General features: G+C 50.8%; 1 protein-coding gene across 4 annotated transcripts in view; it reads right to left on the reverse strand.

Moving 5' to 3' along the window:
• Positions 1-4,630: 4,630 nt before the first annotated feature.
• Tmem131 (transmembrane protein 131) overlaps positions 4,631-19,996 on the reverse strand; it is a 146,192-nt gene continuing 130,826 nt past the window's right edge. For 2 of the 4 annotated variants that reach the window (XM_087566045.1, XM_087566047.1), the window contains 10 exons: positions 16,595-16,773; positions 14,542-14,669; positions 11,501-11,622; positions 11,182-11,331; positions 8,628-8,787; positions 7,765-7,886; positions 7,565-7,661; positions 7,278-7,375; positions 6,576-6,733; positions 4,631-5,634 (listed from right to left, as the gene is read on the reverse strand). In XM_087566045.1, the coding sequence (XP_087422171.1) occupies positions 5,353-5,634; positions 6,576-6,733; positions 7,278-7,375; positions 7,565-7,661; positions 7,765-7,886; positions 8,628-8,787; positions 11,182-11,331; positions 11,501-11,622; positions 14,542-14,669; positions 16,595-16,773 (1,496 nt within the window). In that variant the 3' untranslated portion in view covers positions 4,631-5,352. Of the gene's footprint in view, positions 5,635-6,575; positions 6,737-7,277; positions 7,376-7,564; positions 7,662-7,764; positions 7,887-8,627; positions 8,788-11,181; positions 11,332-11,500; positions 11,623-14,541; positions 14,670-16,594; positions 16,774-19,996 lie in introns of all 4 variants that reach the window. The other 2 variants (XM_087566046.1, NM_001427652.1) reach the window with 2 other exon arrangements.

The following is a 19,996-nucleotide window of genomic DNA, read 5'->3' on the forward strand; positions in this document are numbered from 1 at the left end:
CCTCTCTGTGGAAGGGTTTATCTTCAGGTGAACGAGGTAGAGGTGTGAGGGCTGAGGGCTGTGTGTGTCAGGGGCCCTCAGCATCCCTGAGTAGATTGTACACCACGGGTGTGTCTGTACCGGCTACACACCAGGATCACCTGGAGAGGATTTTACAGACTACCTGCCCCCCTCCCCAGCCAGCTGAAACAGGTTTTTAGGCCTCTGTAGGGGGTCCTCACACCCACAGTCCTGACTCTGTTGCTACCAATCTCCCCTCTCCCCGCTCCCCGTCCCCTCTGCAGTCACAGCTAGGGTCCAGTTTATCACTCCATATCCCGAGTGCCAGTTCAAGTTCAGCCCCCACGCAGAACTCCCCAAATCTTACTGCCTCAGTTTCCCTACCCAAGAAATGGAGGGCATAACCCAACAGGTGAGGCGGGATGGAGCCAGGATTCTAATGGTTCGAACCGTGCCACCTGCGCCCTCAACGGGAATGGCTCTTCCCTCAGCAGCAAACCAAAGCTTCCTTCCCTTGGGTCAGAGTGATTGGGTGGGGGGGCTGCGGGGGTGTGTCATACTTAGAGCCAATGAGAGGTGAGATCTGCTGGGGATTCTGGGAAAGTAAAGTTTATTATTTGTGGTGGGAAGCCAGACGCTCTGGAAAGGCTGTGGAAGTTTTATGGGGGTCACGGGAGAATTGCTGTGTGGGGTTGAGGGCAGCGAGGAGTCCCGGAGTCTTGACGACACATACATAGGGTCAAACCAGGAGAATGCCGAGATAATGAGGTTAGTTCTGGTACAGAGCTTATTTTGATCTATTCGTTTTCATTCTGTGCGTGCGTGCGTGCGTGCGTGGGTGCCTGCCTGCCTGCCTGCCTGCCTGCCTGCCTGCCTGCCTGCCTGCCTGCCTGCCTGCCTGCCTGTCTGTCTGTCTGTCTGTGTCTCGGAGGTGAATTGTACAAGCTTTCAGGTGTCTGAGAAGACCGAAGGAACTGGAATTTCCGGTGGTTTTGATGCCTGACACTGGTGCTAGGAATCGAACTAGGTTCCTCTAGAAAGGCAGGAAGCACCCTAAAGCACTGAGCACTTCCCTACTCTGCCCCATTTTGTCTTTAAGATTCACTTACAGGGCTGAGGAAGAAGGTCACAAGTTGCGTGTGAGCATGGGTTCCATAATGAGACCCTGTGTCAACAGCACACACTCCAAACACACATAAAAAAAACAAAAACAAATAAGCCCAACAACTCCCCAAAACAAGCGAAAACCCCTTAGCAATGCCTTTAGAATTGTAAGATAAATGTTTTTCATTAGAAGATGACTGTATTTCTGCGGATGTAAGCTGTATTGCTAATTCATAAACAATATTAAAACTTAAACACTTTTAATTTCTAATTCAAGAAAAAATGTTCTCAGTGGTAGGATTTTTAGTGGCTTTGGGAAGTTGGTTCCTTTTGCAAATATTTCAGTTGCGTTAAAATTCTCTTGCTATTGGAAAATGATACATATTATTGCACAAACGTTTAAGAAACTAAATACATTTTTATTTTTATTTATCTTTATGGTCAGCATTACTGTTTGGTATTAAGACATCGTCCGCGTGGGTGTCTAGTACACGCGGGACGGTGGCAGTGACGGAATCTTCTGAAGAGGTTGCAGTTCTAAGAGAGCACCACGAGGTGGCACCACCGTCAAAGCAAAGGCGGGCTCAGTTCCTGGCCAGGGCGCTCACCTGTCATTCTGGCAGCTTCTCAGTGAGGGAACAGAATCCAGACCCCAACCTGATCTTCAGGCCCCTCAGTCCCGCCGCCTGCAAACTGTGCACTCCTGGCCCGTTTGCAGGATGCTTCTTGCCAGTCTCTGGGATCCGGGTTCCGCACCCTCTCGCAGAACACATCCTGTCTCTTGCGCCTTTGTATTTAGTATGGCCTCTGCTTGGCATGCTGTAGGGAAATTCATACTATGCTTATAGATTTAGCCCCAGCTGCCCCGGGGGCGAGTCTTTTTTTTTTTTTTTTTTTTTTTTTGGTTCTTTTTTTCGGAGCTGGGGACCGAACCCAGGGCGGGGGCGAGTCGTTTAACCCTACTGTTTCTCAGTTTCTTTGGGTGCGTTGGCTGAAAAGGGAAAGTAAATGTCCAACAAGGAATGGGAAGATCTCAAAGGTACCAGGGAACTACAAGGACGCTTGAGCCTGTTGCAGAGAGGAAAACCCTTTCATTTTCTCCGCCACTAGCAGTCAGGAGCGGGTGTGTGTGTGTGTGTGTGTGTGTGTGTGTGTGTGTGTGTGTGTGTGTGTGTGTGTGGCAGCTGCCCTAGAGAAGGGGCAGCAGAATGGCTCAGAGTGGGGAGTGGGCTCAGCCCTACCCCATGAAGCTGTAGGTGATGCATCTCTCCTTGTTCTTTTCCAACGTCGTCTGCTCCTGCAGTCCCTCCTCCACCCTCGTCCCATGGGTTTTCTTAACCGCAGGTTCTGCTTTGTGTGGATGTCACCCCCCAGTCAGCAAGGCTGCTGACATTCAGCAGCTGCTTGGCTCCCCCTGCCGCCTTCTTGTCCCCTTGGCAAGGAGTCGGGAGGAGAAAGGGCTGAGTAACTGAGTCACCATTCAGCTTTGTGGTTTTCTTTTTGCGCCTGGGAATGTTTTGCTTGCCTGCATGCATGTTAGTGTATGCATGCCTGCCTGTGACCGCAGAGGTCAGAAGAGGGGGTCAGGTCCGCTGGAGCTAGAGTTCTGGACCCTGGTCTGTCAGCCACCTTTCAAGTGCGGGGAGCTGAGCTTACTCAGCCTGCTTGCTCTCTAGCCCCGCCCGTTTTTGTTTGTTTTTGAGGTGGGGTCTCCTGAAGTCCAGGGTAGCCTCAGAGTCACTGTGTAGCAAGAGATGACCTTGAACTTCTGATCCTCCTGCTTCTGCTTCCTGTGCTGGGATTACAGGCAGTGGGCAGCATTCTCAGTTTTATGGGGTGCTGGGGGATGAACCCAGAGTTTTGGGCATGTTAGGTAAGCTGTCCACCAGTTCAGTTTCTGGCTCAAGCTGGCCTTAAACTTATGCCCCCTCTCTCTGCCTCAGCATCCCGAGTGGGTCCCAGGCCTGCTCTGCCCATTAGGCTCACTGTTGGGAAACCATAGCCTATAGTGATGGGACAGGGCTTCAGACCAAGTGGGTTTGGAGGGGCCATGGCTTTAGGGACAGTTGTTTTGGACTTGGGCCCTGGGGAAAACTGGGGGCCCATGTCTACAGCACTTGTTAAGCTGGGGGTCTGACTGGGCAGATTCAGCTGGTGAACAGATTCAATGGAGGTTCTACTGTCTCAGGACTCTGGTGGCTGATTTGTGGGGTGTAGGGCAGTGGGCCACCTTTGGGCTTGGTGGTGACATGTCTCACCATAGGAGCCTGTGGCATGAGGCATCTCCTTCTCCCTTGGCTGTCCGCAAGCGCACACACGTGAATATGCATATACCACACATGTACCACACACATGAAAAATGTGTTTTTTTAAATGTTGTGTATGCATGTATGTTAGTGTGCAGTTTCACACACTTGAATGCAGTGCCCAAGGAGGCCAGAAGAGGGTGCCAGGACCCCTGGAGCCGAAGTTAAAGGTGGTTAAGAGTCACCAGTTCTGGGGTTGAGGATTTAGCTCAGCGGTAGAGCGCTTGCCTAGCAAGCACAAGGCCCTGGGTTTGGTCCCCAGCTCTGGAAAAAAAAAAAAGAAAATAAGAGTCACCAGATCTGGGTGCAGGAACTGAACTCAAGTCTTCCTCGAGGACATGCTCCTAGCATTCGTCCCTCAGGACTTTAACAGAGTGAGGTGAGGAGATCGTAATTGTGTGCTGGTGAATGCTAGAGATTTACCCCGTCAACATGGGCATTCCTGCAGGTGGTCTCAGGCCTTTCCTGTGCCCAGCTTCTTTCTCCCGTGTACCTGCCTTTCTTCTGGTACATACCCATGTGTGGTATACACGGGTATGTGTAGGTACAGTGGGCATCTTCAGTCAGTCTCATTTGCTAAGGTGCGGTTCTCACTGGTTCTGGGTGTTTTGTGGTTCTGCCTCCCAGCCCAGGGATTCCACCCTACCACACCTGGCTTTACGAGGTTGTGGGATCCTGGGGGTTTGGACTCAGCTGCAGTACCGCCACCCACCGAGCCACCCCAGGATTTCCTGTCAGCGGACTCCCGTGTCAGGAAACCTGACCTCACAAATTCAGCAGTGCGTGAGCTGGCACAGGCCCATTTTTGAGAAGGATGACTGTGGGGTGGACGTGTGATCGGCGTCCCTGTGGGTTCTATGTTGTCACAGGTCACTCAGCTGGAAACGCCCCAGCCGATCCAAGGCTGAGTACAGATACCTGGTTTCAGGTGCGTGCTGACGCAGCAGCTGGCCAGATGTTAGCAGCTTTTCTCCAAGGCTGCTGTTTAGGTCAGAGGCAGAGGACAGCCACTCCTGGATGAATCCCAACAGGCTTCTGGGTCAGTTCCTATCAGGGGCCTCCATGGACACCAGGAGGACTTTAGTACTCCAGAGCTGGCTGTGGCCCTCACAGGTCAGACACCTCTTTACCTATCAACTCCAGAGGGACACTCAGTGACACCATTGTCCCACCGTGGTGGGAAACGCAGAACCGTGGTGTAAAAAAGCAAAACAAAACAATTAAGGCTTTTGAAAAAAGCATCATTTATTTCAAAGTACAACACAAAGTTGTATTTTAAGAAATACACAATCTTGTAATGCAAGACTTGGCTATGTGCATTTCAGTTCGCTTTAAAATAAGTCAGGTGTACAAATGTGCACACCTCAACACACAGCACAGAAGCTGCGTGTGGTTCCTTCCCACCGGGCGCTCTACCGTCAGCCACTGCTCTTACGCTGGCTTACATTTCTGTAATCTGCTTTTAACCAAGATAGCCTTACTTTAAAAAAATACTCTGTATTTTCAGCACAAAGTCCTCATACATTTTTAAAATTAGATCTTGGCGCATAATATTGTGAAATTATTAAAAACCAAACTTGGTAAATTTAGTAAAATTGTCACATGCCAGGACTTGTCAATCAGTTCAAATTTCTCCCTTAACTGCAATGCCAAATTTGTGTTCTTATGATAAAGAAGGCAGGAAGAGACGGTGGGGAACTGGAAAGTCAAGATTTCAGATGACAGGTTGTAGTTTGTGGCTGCGTCCAGACTTTTGTCTACAAGCACAACAGCAAATCTCAGGGTATCATAATTGCGAGAAAGACGTGAGAGAAGCGAGTGGACAAGGCTGCCCTGCCCGCGAGGGGGAGGAGGGCGAGCATAAGGGCCTCCAGAGGACAGACGGCTGGGAAGCTGGCAGATCATGATCTAGAGAGGCCCCCACTTCGATTTTTGCTTAATTTTAATTTTCATGAGGGAAGTGTGAATTAGACCATGGGTCAGAGCTTCTTCTCCCGATCGTAGGACTCCATATCCGCCAGGGGTTGTAGGTCTGTCCCAAGTCATCCGCTGGGCTGGAGGCAGGAGCGTGGGCAGGGGTGGAGTTTTCCGTGCCCATGAGGCCGATGCCTGACAGCGTGTTTGTTGGAGTGGAGAACGGAAGGTTGCTGTTGATGTTGCTGGACCAGATTGAGCTACTGAATGGAGTGGTGGACCACAGGCCACTGGTGTTGCCCAGGATGGACTATGACAAAACAGAAAGAACACAGCATTGAGTGTGGGGTGAGCTAGGCAGGCAGGGGAATGGAGTGGCCCACAGACCTCTCTTGTTTTTATTTATTTTAAAGAATATTCCATATATTTAGCCGTAGCAGGGTGGAGCAGTTGTTCTGCTATTTTTCTGAAGGCTGACGAAGCCTGGCTGGTGGGCCCGGTGCAGTCACCTGCTTCTTGTGCCCGGGTCTCACATCTCACAGATGGCACACAGGTCTCACCTGTGTGGGTCCTGGCTATGGTAACCTGTATCAAGATGCAAAGCTAACCAAGCGGAGTGGAAAATGATTTGCAAAGCCCAGGGTCCGACTGACTACCTGATGTGTATAGAGAATTTGCTGGCCTGCTTTAAGATTGGTCATGGTGCCATGGGATGGAGGCAAAATTGTTACTAAGGGGGACAGGCTCGCCTATGACGCCATCCTCACAGCAGTACCCACTGACCGTGCACGTGTGATTTGGGGTTTTCTGAGGCAAAGCTTCTGCTATTGTCTTAGGAAGAATGAATCCATTATTTTCTTGGGCAGAGGCCCTTCAGGATGCATAATCTTTGCAGAGAACTTAGAGTAGAAGCTAATGCACACGTGAGCTAGGAAAAAGCGACTCAGAAGCAAAGCCATGCAGCTCCCGGCGTGCCGAGGGAGGAGTGGGGTGTCCCCTTGAGATGGGATGGCCAGGGCCAAGCCATGTAAGAGACCAAGCATGGGCCTGCAGGAGGAAGCCAGGGCCTGAACCACAGCCCTCATTTTCCTCAGTGTCCTGACTCTAAGGCTCTGAAGGGCACTTTGGGCAGCGGACAGAACAGGAGACAAAGCAGCGTCCCCAACAACACAGCCCTCTTGCGGTGTCTCTGCTGTGTGACGGGACAGCAGAACTGGGAAGGATGGGGAAGGATGGGGCTTGGGCACTCACGGTGGCTGTGTGGGTTGTTGAGCTGGAACTGGCTGGAACTGGCCAGGAAGGGCTGGGGTCTGCTGCTGGAGCGTCCCAGAGGTAGGAGGGGCCGCTGCTGAGCTCATTCCAACTCCTCTGGGATGACTGACTGCAGGATCGCGACAGTTTGCTGAAAACTGCTGAAATACAAGGCAGGGGTCAAGCCTCCTCGGCCTCTGGGACGAGATGAGTCTCTCAGCACCACACACCCCAGCGCCATGCACGCGAGCCGACACGTGCCTCCTCAGCACCCACCACCAAGAACTCGGGCCCACGGCCACAATGTGCACATCTAGCAGTCATCACTAGATGGCGCTAGGATGCAAGCACGCTGCCCAGCAGGTGCAGCAGTCCCTCTCAGAAGGCTTCGGCATGCACAGTGGAGCACCGGCCAGCCCAGCGTGCACCTCTCACTGTGTCCTGCTGCGCCCAGGCAATGGGGTAGGGAGGACTCCCACACGGCTGCCTGGCTGTGTGCAGGGTTCCCAGAAGCCCTCCAGGACAGGAGAAATACAACCTTCCCTCCCTAGACCTCCACATAACCTGTCACCAGCTGTTGCACTGAAAAAGATACCCCCTGCTCAGATGGCAGCCATGTCCCCTGTACTGTGTCCCTAACCTGTCACATGCCTATTCTTGTTATCGGCTTCCTACCTTACAGACCCAGAGCTGAATACTTACCACCCGTTAGATTAAAGGAATTCCCAAAGGCTGAGAACGAATTGAGGGGGGTGAAGTCAGGGCTGCTGGGGTTGCTGACAGGACTCCACAAACCCGAGCTGAATGTTGCAAGGGAAAATACACAAAACGGTGGTTAGTGAACCAGCCCCATCTACAGCTTCAATGGAGAAGCTGCTTCAATTGGGGGCTTGGTTATGAAAGCACTGAGAGGGGAATCTACCACACGGTGCTAAAAGATGCCACCTGCCTGGGAGTCTCAACCTCACGCTGGCCAAGGGTGAGCATACCTGTCAGAGCCATCACTGTCCACAGGAATGTGTGAAATGCCAAGGCTGCTGGAAAACTCTGATTTGTTTGACGAGATCTTAGCAAATCCATTCCCACCTGCAACAAGGATTGTCAGTCAGTGCTGAGGCCCAGTGGACAGAGCCCCGCGCCATGCCATGCCCACTTCCAAGGTGGCAGGCCTTGGGCACAGGCCACTCACCTGGGCTCTTGTCATAGCCTGCGGCGACAGCAGCAAAGGTGGGGTTGCCGTTCTTTCCCGGGAGAGAGGCCGCCTTTGTCAGCTTGCTCTTGCTACCGTTTGGCTGCTTTGCTTTTGTGTCACTAGAGTGAGAAGGGAAGAGTTCCCCTCACTGGTGTTGCCGACAAGTATGCTCCACTGTGTCGGGCACCAGGGGTGACAGACAGCCCAGGATGGTTCAGAGCACAGAGAAGCCCTGTGAAAGTGCTCTGGGTCCTAGAGAGATTAACCATATGGAAACTAGGGGTGTCTGGGAGATCGAGGACAGAGACCAAGGTGGGTGTCACAATTCGGGGCCTGGGAAAGGTAGAGGTCAAATTTTGAGGCCCCTGGCAAAGAAACTTGTAGGGTATCAGCCAACTAGTGGGGCTGATAGGACTGGTCCACTCATCAGGGCTCCTTCCCATGGACACGGTACAGTGGAGGCCCCAGTAAGTAAGCCCCCCGCCCCAAGGTTATGCTTCTGCTGACTACTCTTCAAGGAGCCTGTCTGGAGAAGATGACGCCTGTGTGACACTGAGCCTGTTGGCACAGAGAGAGACCACCTGACATGGAGCCAAAGTGCCCTGATGGAGCCTGCTTGTGCACTCCACATCTATACTGCAGGTGAAGTGCTGTCATGGGATGCTTGCCTACAGCAGAACACAGTAACAGATGTGTTCATGGACAGGATAAGGTCACCGCTGGGGTCAGGTACTGGACCACAGAAGAGCTAATCCCTGAGAAAGAACCTAGTAATGAAAAGTGGGTTCATGTGCAGCAGGACCAAGAGTGTGGTGTCTAAGTGTCACTGTGACAGCTGTGACACTGTGTGAGCAGCCTACCTGCCGGAGCTGTTGACAACGCTGCTGTAGCTGCCACGGGATGTGAAAGGGCAGGGAGCAGTGGGCAGAGGAGAGGCCGGTGTTGGCGAGGTCTGACGTTGTTTTAAGAAAATGTCTGCATTGAGTGTTTGCAGAGACAGTTTATAAAGACTGTCAGTAGCTGGAAATTAACAAAAGGTCCTATTAATGCGACAGTTTCATCGGAACTCTTCAAAACCAGTTATTATTTTTTTTTTTTTTGGTTCTTTTTTTCGGAGCTGGGGACCGAACCCAGGGCCTTGCGCTTCCTAGGTAAGCGCTCTACCACTGAGCTAAATCCCCAGCCCCAAAACCAGTTATTTTTGATGTGAAATTCAAGTGTTTCTACAAAGGAAACGAATGAAGATGTCTGCATTCCACTTAAAGGTCTAAGAAGAAAGGGGAAATGTGAATCTCTCAGTGCCCTTCAGGGAATACAAGTACTTGCTCCATAAATGCAGGGCAGGGTAGCTGACCTCTTCCCTGCTACCCAGGAGGAGCTGAAGCCACTGTCTGAGGACCAGAGGGAGGCTGTGTCTCCTTCCAGAGTTAAGCTTGCAGTAGATGAAGTACACAGGCTGAATACCCTCAAGTCCAACAAGATTCCTTCCCTGCCTCAGCCTCAGGGCTGTGGCTCTCAGTATCCACGCAAACACCTACACAGCTGCTTTAAAATCTCTAGAATACGTCTGCACCCAAACCGGAAGGAGGAGTAGCAACAGAAGATGTGTCACTCGTGTCCCTGGGTGCTGCTCATGACAGGGCTTTGCCCAGATGTGCAGGACATACTGCAGCCTCGGGCCCCCTGCCCCCGCCTGCCCTGGACGCCTGTGCTGTGCTGATCTTATGTGTCTGCTCAAGCTGTCTAGCGCCTGCTGCTGCTCTCTAAACCCGTCAGGACCCCAGTGGCATCAGTGCTAAGCATAGCTCCTTTCTCCTGAAGCCCATGGTCCCCATTCCCTATGGTTAGGGTCACCTTCTCTCTGACGCCCCCAGCAGCACCGTGCGATAAGCTTTATCACTGTTTGGCCTGCAGCCTGCCCACTCAATGACCACAAAGGTGACCTCTATAGCTGCTCCACTGTTGCTCATCACAAATGCTGTGCGTGTGAGATTTCTTGCCTGAGTTGCTCATAAGCTTCTTGGACGTCTCCAGAGCACATACGCTTACCCAGCATATTGATGTTGAAGGGTGACTTTTTGTACAAACGCCCAGATCCTTCCTTCCCTGTTCATTTCTTGTGTGGTACCTTCTCTGACCTGCCCCTGGTGAAAGATGAAATACTGGGGGCAGGCCACACTGTACTTTGGATAGGAACTACACCTAAAGGCTGGTGTGCTGGTTTGCTCCAACTGCAGTGCTGAACAGACTATGAGGAAGCTGCCCTTCACGCTCACATCCTCCCTGTACCCTCTTCCCTGCTTCCAAGCGGCCGAGTTGAGCAGCTGTGCCCCCATCACACCCTTCTGTCATGTTTTCTGCTTTGCTATAGACCTAAAAGCAACAGAGCCAGCTAGCCGTGGGCTGAGAGGCCAAAACTCACATTGCTTTGTGAAATTAGAGAGCCTTTGGCTTCAGGTACTATACCCCCGGCGTACTGACCTTTCCTTGGCCCTTTCTTGCCTTTTAAGCCATGGAGAACATTCTTGGCTTCCTTTACTGGTACCAGGCGTTTGCTGGCAAGTCTTGACACGAGTTAGGGTCATCTAAGAAAGGGGACCTCCCGCCTAGAGCAGCTTGTCAGTAAGCCTGTGATGCACTTTCTTGATGGACATGGGAGTGGCCAGCTCACTGTGGGCAATGCCACACCTGGTGGTCCTGGTTGCTATGAAATCAGGCTGAGGGAACAAGCCAGTGGGCAGTACTGCTGGCCTCTGCATCGTCCTTCCCTCCTGAGTTCCTGCCCTGACGTCCATAACGTAGAAGCATCAGCTGACTGAACCCTTTCCTCCTCAGTGGTCACAGTGCCTCACCACAGCAACAGAAAAACCCAAGCAAGGCAAACCTCCAGCTAACTGTGCACACAGGATTCGACAGTCCTCTGGCTAATGCTCTGTCCGACTTAGTGTACAAAACTAAAGCTCTAAGGCCAGCAGTGTCCTGCTAATAAGCACCTAAAGGTGGGGTTTAAGGAAGATGGGAGACCAAAGGAAGAGCAGAAAACTGGGCACTGAGGCAGTAGAGGCGTCCACATGGGACAGTGATAGTGTGAACGGGACACTCACTGGCTTCCTCTGCTCACACTGGAGACGGCAGAGCCCTGGCAGAGGTTTCCAGTGGTAAGAGCGGAGGTGAGAACTGACGGTGAGAACAAGGCTTGGGAGCAGGCCACGGCTGTCTGAGGAGGAAGCACTGAAGGGCTTTCCCCCAGCTGGCTCTGCTGCCTTCTCTACTGTAGGCAGCCCAGTCTCTGACACCTTCCTTGTCCCCAGCCTGACAGAAGCACTTTGGCTAAGGCTAGCTGTAGCAGGCCGCCCACAATGGCCACCCACAATGGCCTGGAGCCGGAGCAGTGGCTTCTAAGCCCAGACTTACAGCTGCTGGGCTTGTGAACCGGCACAGCATCCCACTCTGGTGGAGGAGAGTCTTTCTCGCCCTCTGAGCTGCTGGTACTGCTTAGTTCTTGACTGTTGGGGAGGAGCTTCGAGAGGGCAGCGGGCCTGCTTCCCACTAACTTATCTGTACCTGCGCAGATCAGAAAGGAAAGTGAATGTGGGCAGGTTTTTCTCATGAGCCTGCTCCAGTGAACCCTCAACACAGCCTTGGCTTCACAACACAGCTACTGCACCACCACCGGGCACTGGCAGCCATGAAAACAGTGGTTCCAAAGTGTCTGTGGTCAACATGACAATACCTTTTGTTTTCTGGGGATTTCGTGATTTGGATCCACTTGTTAGTGTAGTTGGAAGAGGAATCTTGGAGAGACTTCTACGCTGTTTATTTTCCAGTGAGGGCGTATATGGTAGTTCAAAGGAACTGGAAGACAAGCATGAACAGAGACACCATTGGTCCTGAGGTTTGCAGCCAGGCTGTAAGTCATCAATGTCATGCCCCACAGGTCAGCTGCCTGTCTTGTTTACAGGGTTTCCCAAGACAGTACCTACTCAGTTCTAAATGTCTGTGCTCTAGACATTCTGGGAGTGTGTGTACACGTGTACACTTGAGGGTGTAACCTCTGCTGCCCTGAGTGGAGTGCAGTGTCTGTTTCAGGAGATGTGTTTGTGAACTTGCTGCATGGAGCCAGCAAGGGCAGCTGTGCTGAGGGAGCCTTCAGGCCTCGTGCCACACTGGACGGCCTCCTGCACGTATTTTCCAACAGCAATTCTGACATGTATGGGAGCCGAGTTCCAGCCCCAGCAGAATATTAGCTCAAGTAATGTAGACCCCTTCATGCAAGAGCACACACTGCAAACAGGCTGTGTAGACTGTGTAAGGCTATCGGTTCGAAGGACACTTGTTTTTTCATAGTTCTCAAAAATTCCCATTTTTTTTCTTTTTCTTTTTGGAAACGGTTTCACTATGAAGTTCTGGCTGGCCTAGAACTATGTAGACCAGGCTAACCTCCAACTCGCCCAAACTGCCTGTCTCTGCCTCTCAAGGGCTGGGGGATTAAAGGCCTGTGCCACTATGCCAGTCCCTAAGTATTTCTGAGATTAGTTAAAAGAGATATCCAAATGGTCTCTGTGTTTCCAGATTAGTAAAGTTTTTTTTTTTTTTTTTGGGGGGGGGTTCTTTTTTTTTTTTTCGGAGCTGGGGACCGAACCCAGGGCCTTGCACTTCCTAGGTAAGTGCTCTACCACTGAGCTAAATCCCCAGCCCCTAGTAAAGTTTTAAGTAGCGTAACAAGCTGGAACAATAACAAAAGAGTTCCCCCCACCCCCAAAAGCAAACTCCAAGAATGCCATTTCTGGACACTGTTACACAATCCTCTATTCTACTCCTGGCTGGTAGAGTTAGTTTAAATTCCATATTCTAAAAATGACTCCCAAAACACAGACACCCAGCCAGTGGTGGAGGTTGTGTGAGCTATTTTTAGGTAAGTCATCAGTACCCCGGGGGGTGGGGGGGAGGAGAGGGGTGTCTATTTTACAAAGCTTAACTTTGCCACTGTAAAATTAACTGGCTTTAAAGAAAAACAGGTGCCAGACTATTTTATTTTTTGCTAATTCAACATTCCAAATTAAGCCAGATGGTTTCCAGAAAAAAAAGTTTAGGCTTTTAAAGAAAATGGACAACAGCCAACTGACTTGAAATGATTCCGTCATCAAAGGTGAGAGAGGTTCAGATGCCAGCTTGGTCTTTGTTCCTGTCTCACAGTGTGTGGCTCTTTCTGGGGTGCGGGGTAGTGATTGGGGCTTTCCCTGTGCTGGTGAATCCTGGTCTGAGCTGAGCTGACACGCAGATCACGTCTGCTTCCTGCAGATTAAGTTGACATGCAGAGTGTTCCTCACAGAACCACACAGCAGTGGCTGTGCTGGCTAAGCTGGGCCGATCCTCTCCTACTCCTGCAGAAGTTCCCAGTGTCTGAGATCTAAGTCCCATGTCTGCATGCTGACTGACTCACAGGTGTCTGGAGGCCACCATTGTAGCCCCATGCTTCTCCTCCTGGCAGCCATGCTCCTGACATTTCTCTAGGGAGTACAGGAGGGTGAAGACAGAGGTGGCCTCTGAGCCATTCCTCTGTGCTATCTCACTTTTAACATGGGCACATTTCCTTCACGCACACAGCAGCACGACTGATGGGAATCTGAGGCAAAGCGACAGCTAGACCTGGTGAGAGTCTTCCTGACAACAGAGCATATGCTACTGCTGCACCTCCGTGGACACATGGGCTCCAGTCTGAGAAGAAACCTTTCGTTACCTGGGAAAAGGAGGCTTTGTTGATTGGCTGATGTACTATGAATTCTGAATGTGAATACTATGAAGCTCACACACAGTCAGTGAGCTTAAAGAGGCTGGAAGATGGCGGTTATATATGGCTTCCTCCAGGTAGAAAGACATCTTACAAAGACAATTCAGAGCACGCTGAATGAATCTTTCTGCACCCCAGGAGAACACAGCTGATGGCTGTAGGGGTCCTTGTTGGGCATGGAGAAGCCTCAAGTCTGTATGGAGAGTGGACTCAGTCTTTAATTGAGAGTTTTCAAGATTGAACCTGATAATGGTCTGCTTATTTCATTTGGAGAAATCAGTACACAATAGCAGGCAGTGGAAGAGAGGAAGTGGCAGTCACTAGCTCAAGACAGCAGTAGCCCTAGGACAGCATTTGGAAATGTAGGGCTCAGACTAACAGTGACAAGAGAGGCCTCTGTCCTTCCGTCCTATACTTCCTGCCTCACCTCCCGTCTGCCATCAACCATCACAATATAACACTGACATCAGTTCATTAGGAAGATGCCAGCCCAGCGTTTATGAAAATACGAAGAAACCTTAGTCAACAACTCAGTAGCTTCACACACCCATTTTCTTGGACAGCAGTCCTCAGAAAGCCTCCCTATGGGTCTCCCTGAATTCTGCCTGTGGGTACTCGAGTGCTATTTGGGGATGGCAACCCAGAATATGTTTCAGGCAAGAATAACTCTTCCAAGGTTTACAGCACAGAATTCTAGATCCCAACTGAAGACTCCAAGCTCTTGAGAAGTTAGCTCTGTACCAGCAGGGGACCCTTCAAGGTTACTGCTACCCACACGATGCCTTAGGTATGTATTAAACCAAGCCTCACAACAGACTGCCAACCCCGCCCTCTCCAGTCTGGTATCAGAAGCAGGCGCAAGCCCTAAGTATCCACCCGACCAGTAGAGGCCGAGAGGAACAGTGCATGGCTTCTGCTGCCCAAGCCCTTAGAGAAGTGACTGAAGCACTGCCCAGCCCCAGCAGCAACCCCATGACACTCACCCGCCTTTCACATCTGTTGGGATTTCTTTCTTGGCATTTAAGAGCTTTTTGCTCTTTGGCTTCCCTTGAGACAGTTCACTTTCCTGTTTTTCAGGCATGGCTGGTCTCCCTTTGTGCTTTTCTGTATCCTGTAAAGACGCAGATGCAAGGTGCTCAGAAGGACTGGTAGGACAATGGGAATGAAAACAAACCCAAGGTACAGCTCTGCATGGCGGACTGCAGAAATGGCAATCCCCTTTCAGTCACAGCTCCTTGCTGGCCTGAATTTCCTATGTAGATCAGGCTTGGCCTTGAAATCAAGGTTCACAGTCCTGGCTTCCTGAATGCTGGGTTTACAGGTGCACAGTACGGATGCCTGTCCCTAAACATTCCTTTTTTTGAAATCTCTTTTATCTCTGTCAATGTTTTAGCCGATTTTAACTTAGTGTAATCATCTTCTGATGAGTCTGAAGTGTAAGTCATTTATGTGTCAACAGGAGGGTGGGCAGTGGTAGCATGAATTAGCTTCTTACTAAAGCACTGGGAGTAAAACCTGGTCTACTTACAAGACAGATCCAGCAGAGAGTATGATACAAAGCTAATGCTGCAGCAGCACTTGCCCTTAGGACAAAGCTCAGACTAAGAGAGCAGCAGGAGACACTCGGCATGCTCACTTCAACTGCCTGCTGCTGTGGGCCTGTATGGCTCAGTACTCTCCCCACGGTGCTGTGGGTATGTGTGGCTCAGTACTCTCCCCACGGTGCTGTGGGTATGTATAGCTCAGTACTTCAAGGTGCTGTGTGTGTATATGGCTCAGTATCTTCTCCACCAGCAGGTGCCCTGTTTCTCTGGTCATTTACTAAAATGGGAACCAAGCCCAGTGCTCTAGCACAAGTTACAACTGAAATGGAAATAGATGGGGCAGTGGCCTACTGCAAGGCAATGCAAAGGGGACAGGCAGACAGGGGACAGGTGGATTTGTGCATCCTATGTGAACCATGAAATCACCCAGTGAACAGGGCTGGGACTGCTTATGAACTGACTCCTTAGGCCAGATTCTGACCCACAGTTACGGGCTGCAGGGACCATCTGAGACCTGAACACACCTAAGATGAAAAATGCCAAAGGCGAGGCAGAGCCTGCCTTTCCGCACAGCACAAGCCACACAGTGGGACACGAGCACAGGGGTGGTGTGCCAGCTGTTCTGCAGCCTCATTCTGAATGATAGTCACCTGTTGGCTGCTGACTCCATATGCTGATGTGTCCTAGGCTGGTTCCAGTGACCACTAATGGCCTCTTCAACCTACTTTGTAGTGACATTTTTGAGAATTCTTGAATTTCGGTTTCTTTAAAAACCACATAAATAAGAGTGTGCTTTCATTTTAATCCCAGGTGTAGGACTGTCCACAGCAGCTGACCATGATTTGCCTCCTGCCCTAGCAGAAGCGTGGTTTTGCCAGCTGCAGATAATGTCTGTGATTGGGCAATGTTTGGAACTCCAGGAACTTTTCAGAGGGAACATAAAGTCCAAGGCCCCAAGAGGCGGGGTGGGTGGTTGTTGGTTGTTTAGTGAGGTTTGGTTGAGGTTTGTTAGTGGCCATGTTCAAAGAAGAAACAAAAGGAAAGAAATTAGGTTCAGAGATCTCCTTCTCCTCAGCCTTGTTTTTCTCCTATCTAGTGTTAGGGGGTGAAATGGGGTGTGTGTGTGCAGGGAGGGTGGATAAAGGGTGGAAAAAGAAGAACCCACAAAGTAGCAAGGACCAGCTACAATATTCCCTCTGGGAGAGCCACTGTTGCCCCTTGCTTTGGGGGTGAGCTGTTGCTGAACCATGTTTTTAGCATTATTAGACAACTGAGGGGGAGGTGAGCTGTTACTGAGCCCTGTTCCCTACCTTACAAGACACTGTTACTGAGCCCTGCTCCCAGCATTACTAGACATGGTTACCGAGCCCAATTCCCAGCATCACTAGACATGGTTACTGAGCCCTGCTCCCAGCATTACTAGACATTGTTAGTGAGGCATTCGTTTGTACTGAGCCAGGCAGTCTGAAGTCCCACTGCGACACCCACATACCTCCCTGAGGAGAGGCTCTGTGTCGGGGTTGGAGGTCTCTGTGGTGGTGGAGGAGCTGTCATCATCAGCCAGCGTGTCCTTCAGCTCCTCCTCCTGAGGCTTCCCCTTTCCCCTCTTCTCCTTCTCCTCCTGCTTCTTGGGAGGCTTGGCCTTGCGTTGCTGGAGAGACTTTCCTTTCCCTGGGGATGACAAACTCAAGTAAAGACATTGCCTGATCAAACAGCTTCAGACACAGAGCTGTTCCCAGTTTTGTTAGGAGCGGCTGGACTCTAGTTTTTCCTTCTTGATTTACAGCTGCCTGTCAGGTTTGTCTTTGAGGGGAGGTTGTTTAAAATACTCTCCTCTTACAAGTACAGTTTGGCAAATTTGTCAGCAGATCTGGCAAACTGGCTTGAAAATGTTTGCCAGAAGGTGAAGGAGGTTTTAAAGAGTCGCAACAGAGGAAGGCAGAGCTTCTAGTGTGCTGGGGGACAGAATGGTGGTGGTGTGTCACCTGGGGGTGCTAACACTCTGCTGGGTCCAATCCTGGTTTGTCATTTGCAGGGCTAAGTGAGGAATTACAAAAAGCCCTTGTAACAGCAGTGGCCATACAGTGTCACTAAGGACAGAGTAAAACAGAAAGTTTAGTGATTTAAGAGATCGGATGCTCCCAGAACCAACCGCGGCATAGTCTTCATCCTGTTCTAAGAGCAGGGGATACAATACTGAACATGTTAATCCTCGCCTCATGGACCTGACACTCTACAGAGGCGAGAGAAGCAGCACCCAGACCTGCAGAGGCCACACTTGGAAGTGTCTTTGTGGCATCATTTCTAAACACACGAGTGAAAACAGTGACTTCATACTTGACTTAGATCCAGACTTCTGCCGCCCATCTCAAACAGTGCCCTGCTAACCCCTCACTGGGGATGAAAATCTTAGCATCTGTAACGGGCTGGCAAAGTAGAGCTGGGGCTAAATCTGACCTATGCTTGTTTTGTACAGTTTGAAGGTAGAGTAACAACATTTTTAAATAGTTAGAAAGACAAGTCTTGTGTGTGCTTGGTGAGCACTTCCCCACTGAGCGGCACCCCAGTCTCATGGCCTCTGCAGTGCTGTCTGCTGCACCTCAAGGTTTCGTAATGGTTTACAGCACTCTCCTCACTGCACAGCCAATGCTCTCTGGCTCCTCCTTCAAACATGGTGCCAGGACACTGCAGGAGTACTCTTCCTCCTCAACCATGCTGCAGCCTACCCATTACCTTGACAGTCTTCTGGTTTCAAGGGGAGGCTCAGAGCTGTGACAGGCCTGGCCATGCTGTTTTGGGGAAGACTGTGGAGAACTCTGGGGCTCTGGACTAAGAACGTGGTTGAATGCTGCAGGTGGGGCTCAATGAGCCACCCTAGGAGGAGCACCGAAGGCAGCAGTGCTGAGAACAGTGTAGACTACGAAGGCCTAGCCTGAGATCAGAGACCACTCTTGGGATGTTTTGGCATAGACTGGCTGCTTTTTGCCCTTGCCTGAAGAATCTGCCTGGGGCTAAACTGAAGAGTTTGGGGCTAGTTGTGTTGACAGAGGAGGTTTCCAGACAGTTTAATATGGACTCTTTCTCATGGTTGTTAGTGACCACTTTTATGCAGATCTACAACAAGAAAGAGCAAGCAGAACAAAAAAACAAAGCCATCTGAGGAAAAAGAGAGCACTAGCAGATTTAATGTCAGAGCCTAGTCCTGTGCTCAAACATAAAAGTCCTGGTGCAAAATAAGTAAGAATAAAGGAAGTGGTGTCCTTGGGCAAGACCTCACTGGGCTGATCTCAGAATTTGTTAAAGGAAAAGACCTAAGGGATTTTTCTGGTCCCTAAGTCGGCAACAAACCCAAGCTCATGCAGATGTGATTGAAGGAGGGGGAGGACCAGGCTCCAACCCCAACAGGCGCCAGGCACCACTGAACAGAGGATAGGAGTAAAAGGGAGGCATCTCCTTTGTGGGTAAGGAGAGCCCCTCAGGCAGGGGGCGTGTCAGGGGAATCTGCACAGAGGCTGCTGTGTGAAGTGGTGAGGTAAGGCCTGGGGTACATTAGAGACCCCAAGATGCTGAGATGATGGAGCTGTGGGACATTAGCCAAAAAGAGCTGCAACCCAAGTGGAAGCAGCCCCAGGGGAGGAAGTGGCCCTTAGCAGAGCTAGAAGGACTGTGAGCCCAGACACACACAGCACAGGCCTTGTTCAGCTTCAGTCTTGCTTTGGCCTGGTATTTCTCACCATGCCCTCACCTCCCTTTTGGAATGGCAATGTATATTCTGTGCCATGCATTAGACACACATGCTTTGTGCTTTGATTTCACGGGGTAACAGTCAGGAGGCTGTCTTGAGTCTTACAGGAGACTTGGACTTCTCAATTGTGTTGAAACTGAAGGCTGCAGGGACCTTGGACGATGAACTAAATGCACTCTGCTCCAACCTAAGCGGACAGGGAGTGGGATGTGGTGGTTTGAAGAAGAATGCCCCCTAAGGCTTGGTTCCTAGTTGGTGGAACTGTTTGGAAAAGATTTGTGTGTCCTGGGAGTGGGCTTGGAGGTTCACGTCAATCTCCGTTAGCAATGCCCTTCTGCCTCAGGATGTGAGCACTCAGCTCCTGCTGAGGTCCATGTGTGCCCGCCTGCTGCCATGTTCCCTACCTTGATGGTCAGGGAACTGTGAGCCCTCACATCAAATGCTTCCTGTTGTAAGCATTGCCTTGGCCATGCTGTTTTGTCATAGCAATAGAAAAGCAGCCAAGACACCTGGCCTGGCACTGCTGCAGCCCACACTCTCCTGGTCTCCACAAGGAGCACACACCACACTCACAGGGCGCTTTCTCCCTTGGTCTCCTGTGCCCAATCTGTAACTCTGAAATCCAAAACCCCCTCAAAGCTGCTGTCCCCTAACTTGCTTGAAATGAAACGTATGACGGCTGATAACATTGGTTGCACCACCTCAGATGAACTGATGGAAAGCCTGCTTGTAGTCTTAGGAATCACGTGATCTATGTGCTACATTTCTTTCCAAGGTTCCGAGTCTGCAGACTCTTGTGATTCCGGATTGCTCTCGTCTTGCCACAGCGTCTGCCATACGCTGTGTTCCCCTTTACTCCAGTACCTTGCACACAAGGCTGCACACACCCAAGAGCCTGTTCTCACCCCCACTGCTACTCTGAAACATCGCTCATGCTCACTGTTAGATCTCGCTGTCACTTCTTGTCTCGGACTCCCCATCCTTGACTTGTTCACACGCTTCCTGTTTGTGAGGTTCCTTCTGGCAAAGTTCCTCCCCTAAGCCACTGATCCCACAGATCTGGTACAGCCCTCACTCCTCTGTGATGTGTGCACGACCATCACTTTCTGCCCTCTCTGTCCTGCTGGGCCAGCCTCTCTTTGGGCACCT

The sequence above is a fragment of the Rattus norvegicus genome, chromosome 9 (assembly GCF_021556685.1).
Source record: "Rattus norvegicus strain SHRSP/BbbUtx chromosome 9, alternate assembly SHRSP_T2T, whole genome shotgun sequence".
In the NCBI taxonomy this organism is placed as follows: domain Eukaryota; kingdom Metazoa; phylum Chordata; class Mammalia; order Rodentia; family Muridae; genus Rattus; species Rattus norvegicus.